The sequence below is a fragment of the Nerophis lumbriciformis genome, linkage group LG04, assembly GCF_033978685.3.
Source record: "Nerophis lumbriciformis linkage group LG04, RoL_Nlum_v2.1, whole genome shotgun sequence".
NCBI classification, from domain to species: domain Eukaryota; kingdom Metazoa; phylum Chordata; class Actinopteri; order Syngnathiformes; family Syngnathidae; genus Nerophis; species Nerophis lumbriciformis.
In genome coordinates this window covers 47,207,252-47,226,126 of record NC_084551.2, presented here as the reverse complement: position 1 = coordinate 47,226,126, position 18,875 = coordinate 47,207,252, and the positions used below count along the sequence as shown (strand labels likewise).

Genomic DNA, 18,875 nt, shown 5'->3' with positions numbered 1-18,875 from the left:
ACATAGGGCTGTACAAAAAATATAAATATACATATGTGTGTATATGTGTGTATATATATATATATATATATATATATATATATATATATATATATGTACATCAACGTTCCCTCTAAGGTGCGCGCCTGTGCAATTGCGCACTGCTCAAGCGTCCTCTGCGCACGGCAAATCTATGCCACGCACAAAATCAAATAAAAAAATAAGCGCATAACAATTTTCGACACACGGACACGACAGAGAAAACAGTTTTCGTCATCATTGTTCAAATATTGTAACGTCTGTCAAGGCGCTTTGACGACATGAATTCCATCCATCACTTTACTGAGAAAAACTCTTTATTGTCGGCCATAAACACATCACCAAAACATTAATAAAAAAAAATGATATCTAGCAAAAGTGGTCATTTTCTGCAGTACAAACCAGACCAAAAGCAATTTTGTTATATCAACAGCAGCCGCTCGCTCTTTCTCACTTGCGCCAACACATGCACATATGGCACTTAGTCAGTGATGCGTTTCCAGCCACACAAAAAGTCGGACAACTCCAACACCACACATAAAGTGTCATTCCAGGTCGTTACACTATGATTTACCAATCAAATGTGTGCTTATTCTAGTGTCATTTATTAGGAATCTTAATTTATAAATATTAATCATGAAATGCTGTTAGTATATTAAATAAATACTAATAAAAATATATTTTTTACAAACAGGAAGTTGCAGGAATGTACACATGATCCCCTGCTTACATCTCATTGTGCAACATGTGAATGTTTAAATGGGAACTAAATGCAATGTCTGAAAGGGGTACAAATTATTTCCAAAGCAGGACCTCCACCCAGACAAACCATACAAGTACACAGTTCATGAAAAACAATATTTTTTGTTGTTGTCGTTGTAAGTGGGCCTAAACACTTATATTGGAAAATAACCTCATGGAAATGACTGCTGTCATTTGATTATAATAATAAGAGAATGTTGTCTGTCTATCTGTGTTGGCCCTGCGATGAGGTGGGGACTTGTAAAGGTGACATACACTTGTAAAGAACATAATGTCATGGCTGTCTTGAGTTTCCAATAATTTCTACAACTCTTATTTTTTTGTGATAGAGTGATTGGAGCACATACTTGTTGGTTACAAAAAACATTCATGAAGTTTTTAGTTCTTTTATGAATTTATTATTATGGGTCTACTGAAAGTGTGAGCAAATTTGTTGGGTCAAAAGTATACATACAGCAATGTTAATATTTGGTTACATGTCCCTTGGCAAGTTTCACTGCAATAAGGCGCTTTTGGTAGCCATCCACAAGCTTCTGGTTGAATTTTTGACCACTCCTCTTGACAAAATTGGTACAGTTCAGCTAAATTTGTTGGTTTTCTGACATGGACTTGTTTCTTCAGCATTGTCCACACGTTTAAGTCAGGACTTTGGGAAGGCCATTCTAAAACCTTAATTCTAGCCTGATTTAGCCATTCCTTTACCACTTTTGACGTGTGTTTGGGGTCATTCATTGTCCTGTTGGAACACCCAACTGCACCAAAACCCAACCTCCGGGCTGATGATTTTAGGTTGTCTTTAAGAATTTGGAGGTAATCCTCCTTTTTCATTGTCCCATTTACTCTCTGTAAAGCACCAGTTCCATTGGCAGCAAAACAGGCCCAGAGCATAATACTACCACCACCATGCTTGACAGTAGGGATGGTGTTCCTGGGATTAAAGGCCTCACCTTTTCTCCTCCAAACATATTGCTGGGTATTGTGGCCAAACAACACAATTTTTGTTTCATCCGACCACAGAACTTTCCACCAGAAGGTCTTATCTTTGTCCATGTGATGTCAGGTGGAGCCTTAAATAAATAGGTCAATTTATTCATGACAATTGATTTTAGTTCATTATTATTTTTTAAACAATGACCGTTAAAAAAAATAATCGTACGAAAATTAAAAACAAGAATGAAAATAAGGTGCTAAAAATAAGTTATATTTTTTTTTTTACTTTTTTTTTTTTACTTTTTGTATTTTCACAATGTGCCATGGGCCGTTAAAAATGAGCTGCGGGCCGCATATGGCCCCCAGGCCGCACTTTGGACACACCTGGTCTAGAGGGAGCATAGTATAACAACTGTTGGTGTCTCAGCATTGTCACAGTCAGTATGCAACATGAAAAGGAGGGCGGATCGATCCATAAATTGGGGGTGTCGATACCAAAAGTAGTATCAGTATATGATTGATACTAGAGCGATTAGGTCGATTTTTTTACCTTTTCAAAATCATTTTGTTGTTGTTCATGTTAACAAACTCGGGGAATAATTCCATGGACACAGGAGAACTTTGAGGGCAAAACCCAAGTAATTTAAATGAGTGGTAGGTAGAAGTTCTTGCTTTTGTTTAGTTCTTTTGTACTATTGACCTTTTGATCAAACTATTATATATTATAAAAGAGAATAAGGAACTAGTTTAAATATTGTGTTGATATTGTTAAACTGTCAAAAGCCCTCACCGTAAATAAATGGAAAAATCCACAGTTCACACGTAATCGGTATTGGCATCGGCCAATCTCACTCAGAAGCATAAAACCCTGGTCGTCCTTGGCTGTGTAGGGGTGTGAATCTTTTGGGCGCCTAACGATTCGATCCGGTTCTGATTCCTGGGGTGACGGTTCGATTCGGAATCGATTTTCGATTTTGACGCAATTGTTGATTCAAACCGATTCTCGCAATGTGTTATTTGTAGAGATGTCCGATAATGGCTTTTTTGCCGATATCCGATATTCCGATAGTGTCCAACTCTTAAATACCGATTCCGATATCAACCGATACCGATACATACAGTCGTGGAATTAACACATTATTATGTCTAATTTTGTTGTGATGCCCCGCTGGATGCATTAAACAATGTAATTTTACCATGAATTGATTAACGTGAAAAACTTATTGGGGTGTTACCATTTAGTGGTCAATTGTGCGGAATATGTACTGTACTGTGCAATCTACTAATAGCAAGTTTCAATCAATCAATCAAAAACAAGGTTTTCCAAAATAAGAGAACAACTTCAACTCCAGTTATGTAAAAAAGTGCCAACATGGCACTGCCATATTTATTGTATTCTATTGTATTTGTAAGGTTTTATTATTATTATTCCGCCGCCTCTTTGAGCTGTAATTTGACCCCCTTAACATGCTTCAAAACTCACCATATTTGACACACACATCAGGACTGGCGAAAATTGCCATCTGATAAAAAAACAAAAACAAAACAAAAAAAACTCAAAATTGCGCTCTAGCGCCCCCTAGGAAGAAAACACAGACAAAACTGCCTATAACTTCCAGTAGAAAGGTCGTAGCGACATGAAACAAAAACCTCTCTGTAGGTCTCACTTAGACCTACATTTCATACATTAACACCCTTCAAAAATCAACAGGACGTTGGCAATTCTCCCTTCAAAACAAAAGTTTTGTAAAAACAGTCACTTTTGCCTCTTTGAGCTACAATTTGACCCCCTTAACATGCTTCAAAACTCACCAAACTGGACACACACATCAGGACTAGCAAAAATTGCGATCGAATAAAAAACCCAATGCCAAAACTCAAGATTGCGCTCTAGCGCCCCCTAGGAATAAAACACAGACAAAACTGCTCCTCGGAAGAAAACAGACAAAACTGCCTGTAACTTCCAGTATGAATGTCTTAGAGACATGAAACAAAAACCTTTATGTAGGTCTCACTTAGACCTACATTTCATAAATAGACAACCCCCAGCAAAAATCAACAGGAAGTTTGCAACTCCCCCTTCAAAACAAAAGTTTTGTAAAAACCGGTCACATATTTTCAAACATTATCTCCTCTGAGCACGTTTGTCGTTTCGGCTTCAAACTAGCACAGGAGAGAGATTGAACCCTTCTGATTAAAAGTTGACGAAAGAGTTTTAATTACTGCTCCGGTTTGGATTTTATGTGCCGTCAAAGTCGGTCCCGTCCATCGTTGCTTGCAGCTTTAATTATTATTGAAGTCACAAAGTGCATTATTTTTTTTAACATCTTGGAATTTGGGACATGCTCTCCCTGAGATAATCCTGATACCCACTACAACTATGGGAAATACTATACTTTGACTTTCACAAAGTGCATTATTTTGTTTTGTTTTTTATCAATCCATCCATCCACCATCTTCTTCCGCTTATCCGAGGTCGGGTCACGGGGGCAGCAGCTTCCAGACTTCCCTCTCCCCAGCCACTTCGTCCAGCTCCTCCCGGGGGATCCCGAGGCGTTCCCAGGCCAGCCGGGAGACATAGTCTTCCCAGCGTGTCCTGGGTCTTCCCCGTGGCCTCCTACCGGTTGGACGTGCCCGAAACACCTCATCTGGCTCCTCTCCATGTGGAGGAGTAGCGGCTTTACTTTGAGCTCCCCCTGGATGACAGAGCTTCTCACCCTATCTCTAAGGGAGAGCCCCGCCACCCGGCGGAGGAAACTCATTTCGGCCGCTTGTACCTGTGATCTTGTCCTTTCGGTCATAACCCAAAGCTCATGACCATAGGTGAGGATGGGAACGTAGATCGACCGGTAAATCGAGAGCTTTGCCTTCCGGCTCAGCTCCTTCTTCACCACAACGGATCGATACAGCGTCCGCATTACTGAAGACGCCGCACCGATCCGCCTGTCGATCTCACGATCCACTCTTCCCCCACTCGTGAACAAGACTCCGAGGTACTTGAACTCCTCCACTTGGGGCAAGATCTCCTCCCCAACCCGGAGATGGCACTCCGCCCTTTTCCGGGAGAGAACCATGGACTCTGACTTGGAGGTGCTGATTCTCATCCCAGTCGCTTCACACTCTGCTGCGAACCGATCCAGTGAGAGCTGAAGATCTTGGCCAGAGGAAGCCATCAGGACGACATCATCTGCAAATAGCAGAGACCTAATCCTGCAGCCACCAAACCAGATACCCTCAACGCCCTGACTGCGCCTACAAATTCTGTCCATAAAGGTTATGAACAGAATCGGTGACAAAGGGCAGCCTTGGCGGAGTCCAACCCTCACTGGAAACGTGTCCGACTTACTGCCGGCAATGCGGACCAAGCTCTGACACTGATCATACAGGGAGCGAAACGCCACAATAAGACAGTCCGATACCCCATACTCTCTGAGCACTCCCCACAGGACTTCCCGGGGTACACGGTCGAATGCCTTCTCCAAGTCCACAAAGCACATGTAGACTGGTTGGGCAAACTCCCATGCACCCTCAAGGACCCTGCCGAGAGTATAGAGCTGGTCCACAGTTCCACGACCAGGAAGAAAACCACACTGTTCCTCCTGAATCCGAGGTTCGACTACCCGGCGTAGCCTCCTCTCCAGTACACCTGAATAGATCTTACCGGGAAGGCTGTTTTGTTTTTTAACATGCCTCAAAACAGCAGCTTGGAATTTGGGACAGGCTCTCCCTGACATAATCCTAATACCCACTACAACTATGGGAAATACTATACTTTGACTTTCACAAAGTGCATTATTTTATTTATTTTTTAAACATGCCTCAAAACAACAGCTACAAAAACAATGAAGGCACACAGCTTCAGTCCAGAGTATACTAGAGCATACTTGCCAACCTTGAGACCTCCGAATTCGGTAGATGGGGGAGGTTGAGGTGGGCGGGGTTTGGTGGTAGGGTGGGTGTATATTGTAGCGTCCCGGAAGAGTTAGTGCTGCAAGGGGTTCTGGGTATTTGTTCTGTTGTGTTACGGTGCGGATCTTCTCCCGAAATGTGTTTGTCATTCTTGTTTGGTGTGGGTTCACAGTGTGGCGCATATTTGTGACAGTGTTAAAGTTGTTTATACGGCCACCCTCAGTGTGACCTGTATGGCTGTTGATCAAGTATGCCTTGCATTCACTTATGTGTGTGTATAAGCCGCATATATTACGTGACTGGGCCGGCACGCTGTTTGTATGGAGGAATAGCGGACGTGACAACAGGTTGTAGAGGACACTAAAGGCAGTGCCTTTAAGGCACGCCCCCAATATTGTTGTCCGGGTGGAAATCGGGAGAAATTCGGGAGAATGGTTGCCCTGGGAGATTTTCGGGAGGGGCACTGAAATTCGGGAGTCTCCCGGGAAAATCGGGAGGTTAAAACTGATATCGATAATTTCCGATATTACATTTTAAAGCATTTATCGTCCGATAATATCGGACATCTCTAGTTATTTGGTATGATAATTGTCATGAAACTTTTTCAAAAAAGTTAAATGTTAGAAAAGCTCCTTTTGGTTGCAAAGAGATGGCCTGAAACTGTGACGATTGGTCACTTAATTTCTGTTTGTTTCCTTGTTTTTGTATTTACTTCCCGTCAGTGCTCTTATTTTGTTCCATTTCCTGTTTGTTCCCCGAAGCACTGTTTTTTCCTCACCTGCCGTTGATTGGCAGCCGGTCCACACCTGCTGCCAATCAACATGTATCCTATTTATACTTTGTCCCGAGCACTCCTCAGTGCTCGAAGATCACGCTTTATGTTGTGGAACGTTTTGTATACAAGACTGCTCCATTTTCTGTTATGAGATGAAAACTCATCTTACCTCCTCTTCGCTCTTCTGGTTCCTGCATCTTGGGGTCACAAAAACGGCAGCCATGCGAGTTCCTAACAGGATCTTCGAGCCCGACTGTTGTGGCCTCGCAGGAACCCCTGTCGGCAAGGCACAGCCGACGTTCTGGACCGCACAGTTCGTGGAGGACTTGAAAGCCAGGTTTGTGCGGTCCCAGCCCACAGCAGGTTTGGACCTTCTCCCTCCGCCTCGACCGCCGGTTCCGGCTCTCCGGCTGGCTAGGCCATCACCGCCTTTGCTCTTCCCTGCTCGGCCGCCGGTTCCGGATCTCCGACCGGCGCGGCCACCGCCGCCATCTTCCCCGTCGCCTGCTGTGGGCTGGGACCGCACAAACCTGGCTTTCAAGTCCTCCATGAACTGTGCGGTCCAGAACGTCTGCTGTGCCTCGCCGACAGGGGTTCCTGCGAGGCCACAACATTCTGGCTCGAAGATCCTGTTAGGAACTCGCATGGCTGCCATTTTTGTGACCCCAAGATGCAGGAACCAGAAGAGCGAAGAGGAGGTAAGATGAGTTCTAATCTCATGCAACAGAAAATTAAGCAGTTTTGCACACTTTATGTTTGGAACCTTTGTATGCAAAACTGATTAATTTTCTGTTGCATGAAATTAAAACTCATCTTACCTCCTCATGCGAGTTCCTAACAGAAACCATGTTTTGAAAACTGTTTAATTAAAAAATAATAATAAAAAAAAATTTTTTTTTAAAAAAATGTTTTTTTGTTGTTTTTTTTAAATCCATTTTTCAAAGTTTTGAATAAATTTAAAATCGCGATGAGTAAGAATCGGGATTCGGGTGTGAATCGATTTTTTTGTACACCCCTAAAGTTTTGGGCGGATCTCATTGGGGTTCACAGTGACATTCGATACGCTAACTAGCGGGGTGGATGCTCGCAACTAAAATGTCTGCATGCAAACTAAAGCGTAACAATTAGCCGAGAGATCGCTCGTTTCCCGATAAACCCGAAAGCTGGGTCCACTCGGATCCCAAGGTAACCGTGTAAATACCAAACATTTTCGTAAAGGAATAAAACAGACTGCATGTCAACATTTCTACTTTTTCTCGTTACATTACTGTCACGGCGGGATTTTTGCAGCTTACTGCGAGGTTTGTTCTCCCGAGATGCAAACGGATTATTCCGGACAAGGTGCGCAGGTAGGAACATACACTTCTCAAAAAAATTAAAGGAACAGTTTTTTATCAGGGTATGGCATGAATTCAATTGCACTTTTCTGATAAGGTTTTGATCAGGTACGTGGCAGAGGGGGTTGTTAATCAGTTTCAGCTGCATTGGTGTTGATGGAATTAACAACAGGTGCACTAGAGGGGCAACAACGAGATGGCCCCCAAAACAGGACTGGTTTTGCAGGTGGAGGCCATTTCAAGTTCCTCCCTCTTGATCTTTTTTAACTGTTTTTCCACAAGTGTTGGCTTTAGCTAAAGCCATTATCACGACTGGGAGCATGAGGCGATTTCTTAACCCTCCTGAAGTTGCGCAGATTGTCCTACTCCTCCAGGATGGCACATCCATGCGTGCTGTTGCAAGAAGATTTGATGTGTCTCCCAGTACAATCTCCAGAGCATGGAGGAGATTCCAGGAGACAGGCAGTTACTCTAGGAGAGCTGGACAGGGCCGTAGACGGTCCTGATCCCATCAGCAGGACCGATATCTGCTGCTTTGTGCAAGGAGGAACAGGTTGAGCACTGCCCGAGCCCTACAGAATTACCTCCAGCAGGCTACTGGTGTGAATGTCTCTGCCCAAACAGTCAGAAACAGACTTCACCAGGGTGGCCTCAGGGCACGACGTCCTGTAGTGTGCCCTGTGCTCACTGCTCAGAACCGTGGAGCTCGATTGGCATTTGCCATAGAACACCAGAATTGGCAAGTCCGCCACTGGCGCCCTGTGCTTTTCACAGATGAGAGCAGATTTACCCTGAGCACGTGAAAGGGTCTGGAGAAGCCAAGGAGAGCGCTATGCTGCCTGCAACATTATTCAGCATGACCCGTTCAGTGGTGGGTCAGTGATGGTCTGGGGAGGCATTTCCATGGAGGGACGAACAGACCTCTACAGGCTAGAGAACAGCAGTCTGACTGCCATTAGGTATCGGGATGAAATCCTTGCACCCATGGTCAGAACCTACGCTGGTGCAGTAGGTCCTGGGTTCCTCCTGGTCCACTACAATGCCCGGCCTCATGTGGCAAGCGTATGCAGACAGTATCTGGAGGATGAAGGAATTGACACAATTGAATGGCCCTCACGATCACCTGATCTAAACCCGATAGAACACCTCTGGGACGTAATGTTTCGGTCCATCAGACGCCGCCAGGTTGCTCCTCAGACTTTACAGGAGCTCACTGATGCCCTTAGACATATCTGGGAGGACATCCCACAAGACACCATCCGTCGTCTCATTAGGAGCATGCCGCGACATTGTCAAGCATGCATACAAGCACGTGGGGGCTACACAAGATATTGAAAATAATTTTGAGTTGCAGAAATTGAATTTAGGCAAAATGGACGAGCCTGCCACATCATTTTTTCACTTAGATTTTTGGGGTGTCTATATACTGAGCCCTCTGTAGGCTGAAAACTTTTATTTCCATCAAAAGATGTGGCATCCTTTTGTTCCTGAGACATTAAACTGTCCATATCAGTATAGATATCCCACATTTTTTTCCACCATTGAAATCTGATGTGTTTTCAAAGTGTTCCTTTAATTTTTTTGAGCAGTGTATTTATTATGGGTTGTACTTGTATAGCGCTTTTCTACCTTCAAGGTACTCAAAGCGCTTTGACACTACTTCCACATTTACCCATTCACACACACATTCACACACTGATGGAGGGAGCTGCCATGCAAGGCGCTAACCAGCACCCATCAGGAGCAAGGGTGAAGTGTCTTGCTCAGGACACAACGGACATGACGAGGTTGGTATTTGGTGGGGATTGAACCAGGGACCCTCGGGTCGCGCACGGCCATTCTTCCACTGCGCCACGCCGTTATTATTAATCTTCTCAAAACTCAAAGTACTACAAAAAAACGGAAAACAAGGCGAAGGCACAACGCGCTGATCGCACTGGGAGCCAAACTAACACTTAGCATAAACTATGACAAGGAAAACTTACTAGCTGTGGCATGAACAAACACAAACTTACATATACAAGGCATGAAGCGAATACTTGGCATAAACTTGGAATCAGACATGAACCGAACAATGGCGCCAGGCCGACTGACTGGCAAAAGCAGGCTTAAATAGTGTCTCTTGATTAGAGCCAGGTGAGCGTCCCGAACACCAGCGGCAGGTGAAAATCATACGCACAGAACCAGATGACTGTTGTTGTCAGGAGTCTGAATCCACCCTGCATTTGTTTTGGTATTGTCATATTGTGTCTTCGTTTTGGGTGGAAGTTGAACAAATGTGTTAAAGTATTGGTTTGTTTATGAAGCTTGATGTAGTTTCTGTTATATTAGGAGAGTTCATTGACAATCATGATTTAATCAATTTAATTATAGTACTCGGTAAAAGGTTTATTTTTAGGGCTAAAAACAGATATTCACTTAGTATTCCTTTCTTTAAAACATTTATTCAGTATTTTTTAACTTTAGAAAGTTACATGGTTGAAAACGATAATGATGCCAAAAACATAAACAAAGATGGGCAGTCCTCAAAGGCTTATTTTGAAAGTGTAATCATGTTTATAGATTATATGCTATCGGTTGTTGTGTTCCCTAATTTGAGTGACTTGGACATAATCTGGACCAGTGACGTGCGGTGAGGTTGATGGCTGGTGAGGCACTGACTTCATCACAGTCAGATTTACAAACATATGAACCCTAAAGAGTATCTTATTCACCATTTGATTGGCAGCAGTTAACGGGTTATGTTTAAAAGCTCATACCAGCATTCTTCCCTGCTTGGCACTCCGCTGCTGCCCACTGCTCCCCTCATCTCCCAGGGGGTGAACAAGGGGATGGGTCAAATGCAGAGGACAAATTTCACCACACCTAGTGTGTGTGTGACAATCATTGCTACTTTAACTTTACACATACAAACTGTAGCACACAAAAAAGCACATTTAATAAAAAAACGTTATTATGGTCTTACCTTTACTTAGAAATGCGCCGCTGTTGTACTGGATTAATGAACCCCCTGACGGGAGTGTTATATCAACTAAAGCCCTCACCTAAACTTTCCACGTGCAAGATTGAATCTATTTAAAAAAGTGTAACCGAGGGTTTATAAATGTCGCCTATACTGTATGAAACTACAAAATAACAAACACGGAGGCTCCAGTTTACACGAGGACCACTTTATTTACATTCTTTCAAAAACTTCCGCTCCAGTCCAACGTGTCATCACTTCCGCTCTTAGCGCCTTCAAAATAAGAGCTCAAGGCATGTACTGTATAACAGCGCATAACAGGAACTTAACATCACAAAGAGGAAAGCCCATAAAAATAGGTTACAAAAGTTATTTAATAAGAAGCCAAAAAGTGCAAAAACAATAATGTTCGTGTTGGAGGAGTTGTGAATTAGGTACACCTGCAGTCTGCAGGTGTACCTAATGTTGTGGCCCTGCAGTCATTCACAACTCCTCCAACACGAACATTATTGTTTTTGCACTTTTTGGCTTCTTATGAAATAACTTTTTTAAATAGATTCAATCTTGCACGTGGAAAGTTTAAGTGTGGGCTTTAGTTGATATAACACTCCCGTCAGGGGTTGCCGTGCATTCTACAGCGGGGGTGCAGGAGGCGAGCCTCAGCCAGTGCGTCTTTTGCAGCCGTTTTATGATCGCTCAGCACAAGAAATACTTTACACACATACAGTTGTTGACAAAATACACTGTACATTATATACCTCAGCTAACTAAACTATGGAAATGTATAATATAGTTCATATAGCAATACGGTCTCACTGCACAGCAGGCCAGCAGTTAGCCGAGTCCGCAATCCATGGTGAGGCACTGAGTGACGTGCCTCGACTGGCTGCTGATCACCGCACCGTCTCTTCTCAGTAATTGAACGGCAAATGTGAAAATTCAGCAATTTTGAATAAAAATAATCTAAAACTGGTGAAGTTAAATGGAAAATAACTTTATAGTATAATCACTGGATACATTTAACAATTTAATATATATTTTTTTCTTTTTACATTTTTTTTCTTTCCATGATCCTCTAGTGACTGCACGTCACTGATCTGGACTGTACATAAATGCTTTTTCTGAAAATGCAAATTTGTTTGTATATTATATGCAATTTGTTGTGTTCCCTAATTTTTTATTTTCATTGTACATGAATGAAGGTGTGTGTTGCTGAGCCCGACTTGGACATTATCTGGACTGGACCTGGTTTTAAAAACCCTTTAAACAAATTTTATTTCATTTACTACCTGGTCTGGTGAAGATAGGGTCCTTTTTTATTTATTTTTTTAAATTTTTTAAATAAAATAAAATAAGATAAATAAATAAACATTTTCTTGGATAAAAAAAGAAAGTAAAATAATATAAAAATAATTACATAAAAAATAGTAATAAAATGAAAATGTTAGTGGACCAGCAACACATACAATCATGTGTGCTTCAGGGACTGTGTCCCTTGCAGACTGTTGTTCATGCTGTGGGAACCAGAATATTGGTAGCAGAAAGAAACAACCCCTTTTGTGTGAGTGGGTGTGGATGAGTGTGAATGGGGGAGGGAGGTTTTTTTTGGGGGGGTTGATGCACTAGTTGAAAGTGTATCTTGTGTTTTTTCTATGTTGATTTAATAAAATAAAAAAATAAAAAAAAGATTATCGGTGTCCACCTTTGCCCCCATCCAGTTAAAGGGGAACATTATCACAATTTCAGAATGGTTAAAACCATTAAAAATCAGTTCCCAGTGGCTTATTTTATTTCTCGAAGTTTTTTTCAAAATTTTACCCATCACGCAATATCCCTAAAAAAAGCTTCAAAGTGCCTGATTGCAAGCGAAACCGACGAAAACGACACGACAGCCAGCGACACGGGAGAAAGCGAGGACGAATTTGGCGATCGCCTTCTAACCAACGATTGGTATGTGTTTGTTTGGCATTAAAGGAAACTAACAACTATGAACTAGGTTTACAGCATATGAAATACATTTGGCAACAACATGCACTTTGAGAGTGCAGACAGCCCAATTTTCATCAATTAATATATTCTGTAGACATACCCTCATCCGCGCACTTTTCCTGAAAGCTGATCTGTCCAGTTTTGGAGTTGATGTCAGCAGGCCAGGGAAGCTAGGGTTGATATTCTTCTCTTGATCATCTTCGGTGGCATAAGGGACGGTGTGAGCCAAGACATCCAGGGGGTTTAGCTCGCTTGTCTGTGGGAACAAACTGCCGCCATTGCTTGCCGTGCTACCGAAGTCCTTTGTCCCTGAATTGCTCACACACTCCGGCAGATTCAATGGGGGTCTGGCGGCAGATTTCTTTGACTTTATCGTTGGAAATGCATCTGCTTTGAGTGTCGCAGGATATCCACACATTCTTGCCATCTCTGTCGTAGCATAGCTTTCGTGGGTAAAGTGTGCGGAACAAACGTCCAATTTCTTGCCACTTTCCCATCTTTGGGCCACTGGTGCAACTTGAATCCGTCCCTGTTCGTGTTGTTACACCCTCCGACAACACACCGACGAGGCATGATGTCTCCAAGGTACGGAAAACAGTCGAAAAAACGGAAAATAACAGAGCTGATTTGACTCGGTGTTTGAGAAAATGGTGGATTGCTTCCCGATGTGACGTCACAACTCCGAGAGCGAATAATAGAAAGGCGTTTAATTCGCCAAAATTCACCCATTTAGAGTTCGGAAATCGGTTAAAAAAATATATGGTCTTTTTTCTGCAACATCAAGGTATATATTGACACTTACAAAGGTCTGGTGTTAATGTTCCCCTTTAATGTAATGGTTTAGTAAAGTGGGGTGCGCACATGAAGACAATTTCTTTTGTCCAGGTTTCCCCTCTTTCAACTAAAGAGAGGAAACGTCCGATTATCTTATGCCACAGGTGTCAAACTGAAAGCCGAGGGGCCAGATCTGGCCCGCCACATAATTTTACGTGGCCCGCAAAAGTCTGGAAATAATTTAAGACTCAATAAAGTACCGTATTTTTCGGACTATAAGTCGCAGTTTTTTTTCATAGTTTGGCCGGGCTCCAGTGCGACTTATATATGTTTTTTTCCTTCTTTATTATGCATTTTCGGCAGGTGCGACTTATACTCCGAAAAATACGGTACTTAAAAAAAAAAAAAAAATCATACGCAACCATGGCAACCAAAACAAACGAGAGTGCACAAAAAACCGGAACTATGGAGTCAAACTAACAGAACATAACGAAAACATTGTAATTGTCATAACGGATCATGACATTTACACCTGTTTGCTGTTTTATTCCACTTTTTATGGGTTTATCTTTATTTATTTTTTTTAGTACTAGTCTTTTTAAAATGTACCGCAGGTCGTTAAGCAATTATCTGCGGTCTGAAAATGGTTTCCTAGGCCACACATTGGACACCTCCGTAGAATATACTGCCCCCTGGTGGTCAATATGCCAAGCATATAGACAAGAGAACCAGTGAAACAAGCAGCAGTGTGAATGCTCGTCTGTCAGCGTTTACATGACTTATTTGTATCATTAAAAGCAAGCCTTTTCCAAAGTGATAGCTGCAGGCAGTCACGTTACCGGGGCCTGATTGTCAGGAAATAACTTGTTTACATTCTCTGCAACTGATAAGGCTCTAGTGGGGGGGGTTGTGTCTTCTTTCCTTGGCGAGCACAAACAACAAATCAACATCTTGGACTACTGCAGTGTGACCTCTCACCTGCAAGAACACACACTATTGTCTACGTGTTGTTGTGTATTGTGTGACCTGACTGCAGGGCCACTGTGTCGTTGGCTTCATCCTGGGGGCCGACCTCCTCTCGATGAAGTCCTTTGTGGACACGGTCAGCGGCGTTGGCGCTCGACAGCCTCTCCACAGACAGGCGGTCACAGGCCAAGCGTCTTTGACTGTAAGAGTGAAAGATATATGAATTCGGCAGCGTTTCAAAACCAACATAATCCGCCTCCACCTGCCGAGCAGCCGGAGCAGCGGCTGCACACCCCCCCAGCTCCGTATGTCGGCCCTGGCGTCGGGGTCCTGGCACAGCTGTACCAGGGTCCAGGCGACGCTCCACAGCAGCTTGAGGTGCGGGGTGTGCAGCAGGCTGAGCAGCACCGGCAAGCCCTCCAGCTCCCTCAGCTGATCTCTGACACGCTGCACTGGCGAGAGACGCCTCAGCAGCTCTGCAGCCATCCTGCAAGCCACAACAACACATTAAAAAAACAACAACATTGTTATCTTTGTTGCGGAACAAACTCCTGCAGAGGAGCTCAACGGGTTGCAGCAGAGACAAGACAAAGCAAAGACATTTAAAGCAGCCCATTTATGCAAAACCAACTTTTCTTACCTATTGGTAAACAGTTGCACATGGCACAACAGTTGGCACAGGGGAATTTGTACTACTGTGTTACATGGCCTTTCCTTTTAACAACACTCAGTAAACGTTTGGGAACTGAGGAGACCAATTTTTGAAGATTCTCAGGTGGAATTCTTTCCCATTCTTGCTTGATGTACAGCTTAAGTTGTTCAACAGTCCGGGGGTCTCGGTTGTGGTATTTTAGGCTTCATATTACACCACACATTTTCAATAGGAGACAGGTCTGGACTACAGGCAGGCCAGTCTAGTACCCGCACTCTTTTACTATGAAGCCACGCTGTTGTAACACGTGGCTTGGCATTGTCTTGCTGAAATAAGCAGGGGCGTCCATGATAACGTTGCTTGGATGGCATCATATGTTGCTCTAAAACCTGTATGTACCTTTAGGCATTGATGGTGCCTTCACAGATGTGTAAGTTACCCATGCCTTGGGCACTAATACACCCCCAAACCATCACAGATGCTGGCTATTGAACTTTGCGCCTATAACAATCCGGATGGTTGTTTTCCTCTTTGTTCCGGAGGACACGACATCCACAGTTTCCAAAAACAATTTGAAATGTGGACTCGTCAGACCACAGAACACTTTTACACTTTGCATCAGTCCGTCTTAGATGAGCTCGGGGCCAGCGAAGCCGGCAGCGTTTCTGGGTGTTGTTGATAAATGGCTTTCGCTTCGCATAGTAGCGACGAACTGTAGTTACTGACCATGGTTTTCTAAAGTGTTCCTGAGCCCATTTGGTGATATCCTTTACACACTGATTAGACAGTACCACCTGAGGGATTGAAGGTCACGGGCATTCAATGTTGGTTTTCACCCTTGCTGCTTACGTACAGTGATTTCTCCAGATTCTCTGAACCTTTTGATGATATTACGGACCGTAGATGGTGGAATCCCTAAATTCCTTGCAAAAGCTCGTTGAGAAATGTTGTTCTTAAACAACTTGCTCACGCATTTGTTCACAAAGTGATGACCCTCGCCCCATCCTTGTTTGTGAATGACTGAGCATTTCATGGAAGCTGCTTTTATACCCAATCATGGCACCCACCTGTTCCCAATTAGCCGGTTCACCTGTGTAATGTTCCAAATAAGTGATTGATGAGCATTCCTCATTTTTCTGTCTTTTTTGCCCCTTGTGCCAGCTTTTTTGAAACACATTGCAGGCATCAAATTCCAAATGAGCTAATATTTGCAAAAAATAACAAAGTTGTCCAGTTCGAACATTAAATATCTTGTCTTTGCAGTCTATCCAATTGAATATTAGTCGAAAAGGATTGTGTGCTATGGCTATGAGTTTTTTTCCCCCCTCCTTGGCAGACCCGTCAGCGATCCTGTTCTGTCTCCCTGTAATGTTTGTCTGCCCTTGAATGGGATTGTGCTGAAAATCTTAATTTCCCCTCGGGGATTATTACAAGTATTTCTGATTCTGATTCTGTGCCAACTTCACTGGTTTTGTGTTTATAAGACAATCTTGCATTCCTTCGTACTTTCAGGAAATAAGCTGTTTGGAATTTTCCCAATTGTTGACGTTTTTGCCATTGGTGATGTCAGCGGATTATCCATATATGGTAGAGATTTATCCAAAGTGCTTTGTAGTCATTAAGTTCCTTCTTTTTCTCTATCCTCTTGTTGTGGGGCAGACTGGCTCGTACATGCACATGCATCCTCTGCTGTTGCCATTTCTAATACAAAGTAGAGTGCAGGTCAAACGTATATGTCGCTATGGAAGCGCTGAAAACTAAAACAAAGAAGCGGGGAGGCATGTAAATAAGGCTGCCCATAAAACGCTGCATCCTGAAGAGACGGTCTGTAAAACAATCTATGCAACATTTGGACCAAAGAACCACCGTTACATGTTATGTAGACCACAAGGAAGTGCTTTAAATGTAGAAAAAAATTCATAATACGACCCCTTTAAGATGTTATCAAGCAGGGCCAGTGCATCACTGGGCTATTAAACTAACCTCTTGGACAGCAGGTCGTATTCCTGCAGGATAACAAGAAGGTTCTCGACAATCTGCAGCTCCCCGATCTCGTCCCTGCACTGCGCGCTGCGGGAACATACACTGCAAACTTTCGCAACACAATAATTCGTACGGGGATGGGATTTTTTAGGGTGTGTACCTCTCAGCCAAGCTGGTGAGTGCAATGAGGGCTCCCAGCAGCACGCTGCTATCGGTTGTGGACAGCAGCTTCACCAGCGTCTACACACGCAGATAAGTCACTAAAACAGTGTTTCTCAACTTTTATTGAGCTAAAGCACACATTTTACATTCAAACAGCGGTGTCCAAAATTTTGGTCGAGGGTCGAAAGCCAACTGCATGTAAAATAACTACATACACAGTGCAGGCAAAAGTTTGTACACACCTTCTCATTCAATGCGTTTTCTTCATTATCATGACTATTTACATTGTAGATTGTCACTGAAGGCATCACAACTATGAATGAACACATGTGGAGTTATGTACTTAACAAGAAAAGGTGAAATAACTGAAAACATGTTTTATATTCTAGTTTCTTCAAAATAGCCACCCTTTGCTCTGATTACTGCTTTGCACACTCTAAAAGTAATCAGAGCAAAGGGTGGCTATTTTGAAGAAACTAGAATATAAAACATGTTTTCAGTTATTTCACCTTTTTTTGTTAAGTACATAACTCCACATGTGTTCATTCCAGTGACGTGCAGTCACGAGAGGCATAATGGAAAGAAAAAAAATGTAAAAAGAGAAAAAAAAATTAAATTGTTATATGTATCCAGTGATTATACTATAAAGTTATTTTCCATTTAACTTCACCAGTTTTAGATTATTTTTATTCAAAATCGCTGAATTTTCACATTTGCCGTTCAAATACTGAGAAGAGACGGTGCGGTGAACAGCAGCCAGTTGAGGCACGTCACTCAGTGCCGCAACATGGATTGCGCAATGACTCGGCTAACTGCTGGCCTGCTGTGCAGTGAGACCGTATTGCTATATGAACTATATTATACATTTCCATTGTTTAGTTAGCTGAGGTATATAATGTACAGTGTATTTTGTCAACAACTGTATGTGTGTAAAGTATTTCTTGTGCTGAGCGATCATAAAACGGCTGCAAAAGACGCACTGGCTGAGGCTCGCCTCCTGCACCCCCGCCGTAGAATTGTTATATCAACTAAAGCCCACACTTAAACTTTCCACGTGCAAGATTGAATCTATTTTAAAAAATTATTTCATAAGAAGCCAAAAAGTGCAAAAACAATAATGTTGGTGTTGGAGGAGTTGTGAATGACTGCAGGGACACAACATTAGATACACCTGCAGACTGCAAGTGTACCTAATTCACAACTCCTCCAACACGAACATTATTGTTTTTGCACTTTTTGGCTTCTTATTAAATAACGTTTGTAACCTATTTTCATGGGCTTTCCTCTTTGTGATGTTAAGTTCCTGTTATGCGCTGTTATACAGTATATGCCTTGAGCTCTTATTTTGAAGGCGCTAAGAGCGGAAGTGATGTCACGTTGTGGAGGTTTTTGAAAGAAGGTAAATAAAGTGGTCCTCGTGTAAACTGGAGCCTCCATGTTTGTTATTTTGTAGTTTCATACAGTATAGGCGACATTTATAAACCCTCGGTTACACTTTTTTAAATAGATTCAATCTTGCACGTAGAAAGTTTAAGTGAGGGCATGGACTTAATTTCTAAGTAAAGGTAAGACCATAATAACGTTTTTTTTATTAAATGTGTTTTTTGTGTGCTACAGTTTGTATGTGTAAAGTTAAAGTTAAGTTAAAGTACCAAT

General features: G+C 42.6%; 1 protein-coding gene across 8 annotated transcripts in view; it reads right to left on the bottom strand.

Annotated features, from left to right (window-relative positions):
• Nucleotides 1-18,875, bottom strand: part of nek10 (NIMA-related kinase 10) — a 90,169-nt gene that overhangs the window by 36,093 nt on the left and 35,201 nt on the right. For 7 of the 8 annotated variants that reach the window (XM_072913032.1, XM_072913033.1, XM_072913035.1 and 4 more), the window contains exons 10-13: nt 17,218-17,297; nt 17,058-17,159; nt 14,685-14,909; nt 14,483-14,622 (exon numbers count right to left, since the gene is read on the bottom strand). In XM_072913032.1, coding sequence (XP_072769133.1) covers nt 14,483-14,622; nt 14,685-14,909; nt 17,058-17,159; nt 17,218-17,297 — 547 coding nt within the window. The remainder of the gene's footprint in view (nt 1-14,482; nt 14,623-14,684; nt 14,910-17,057; nt 17,160-17,217; nt 17,298-18,875) is intronic. The other variant, XM_072913034.1, reaches the window with a different exon arrangement.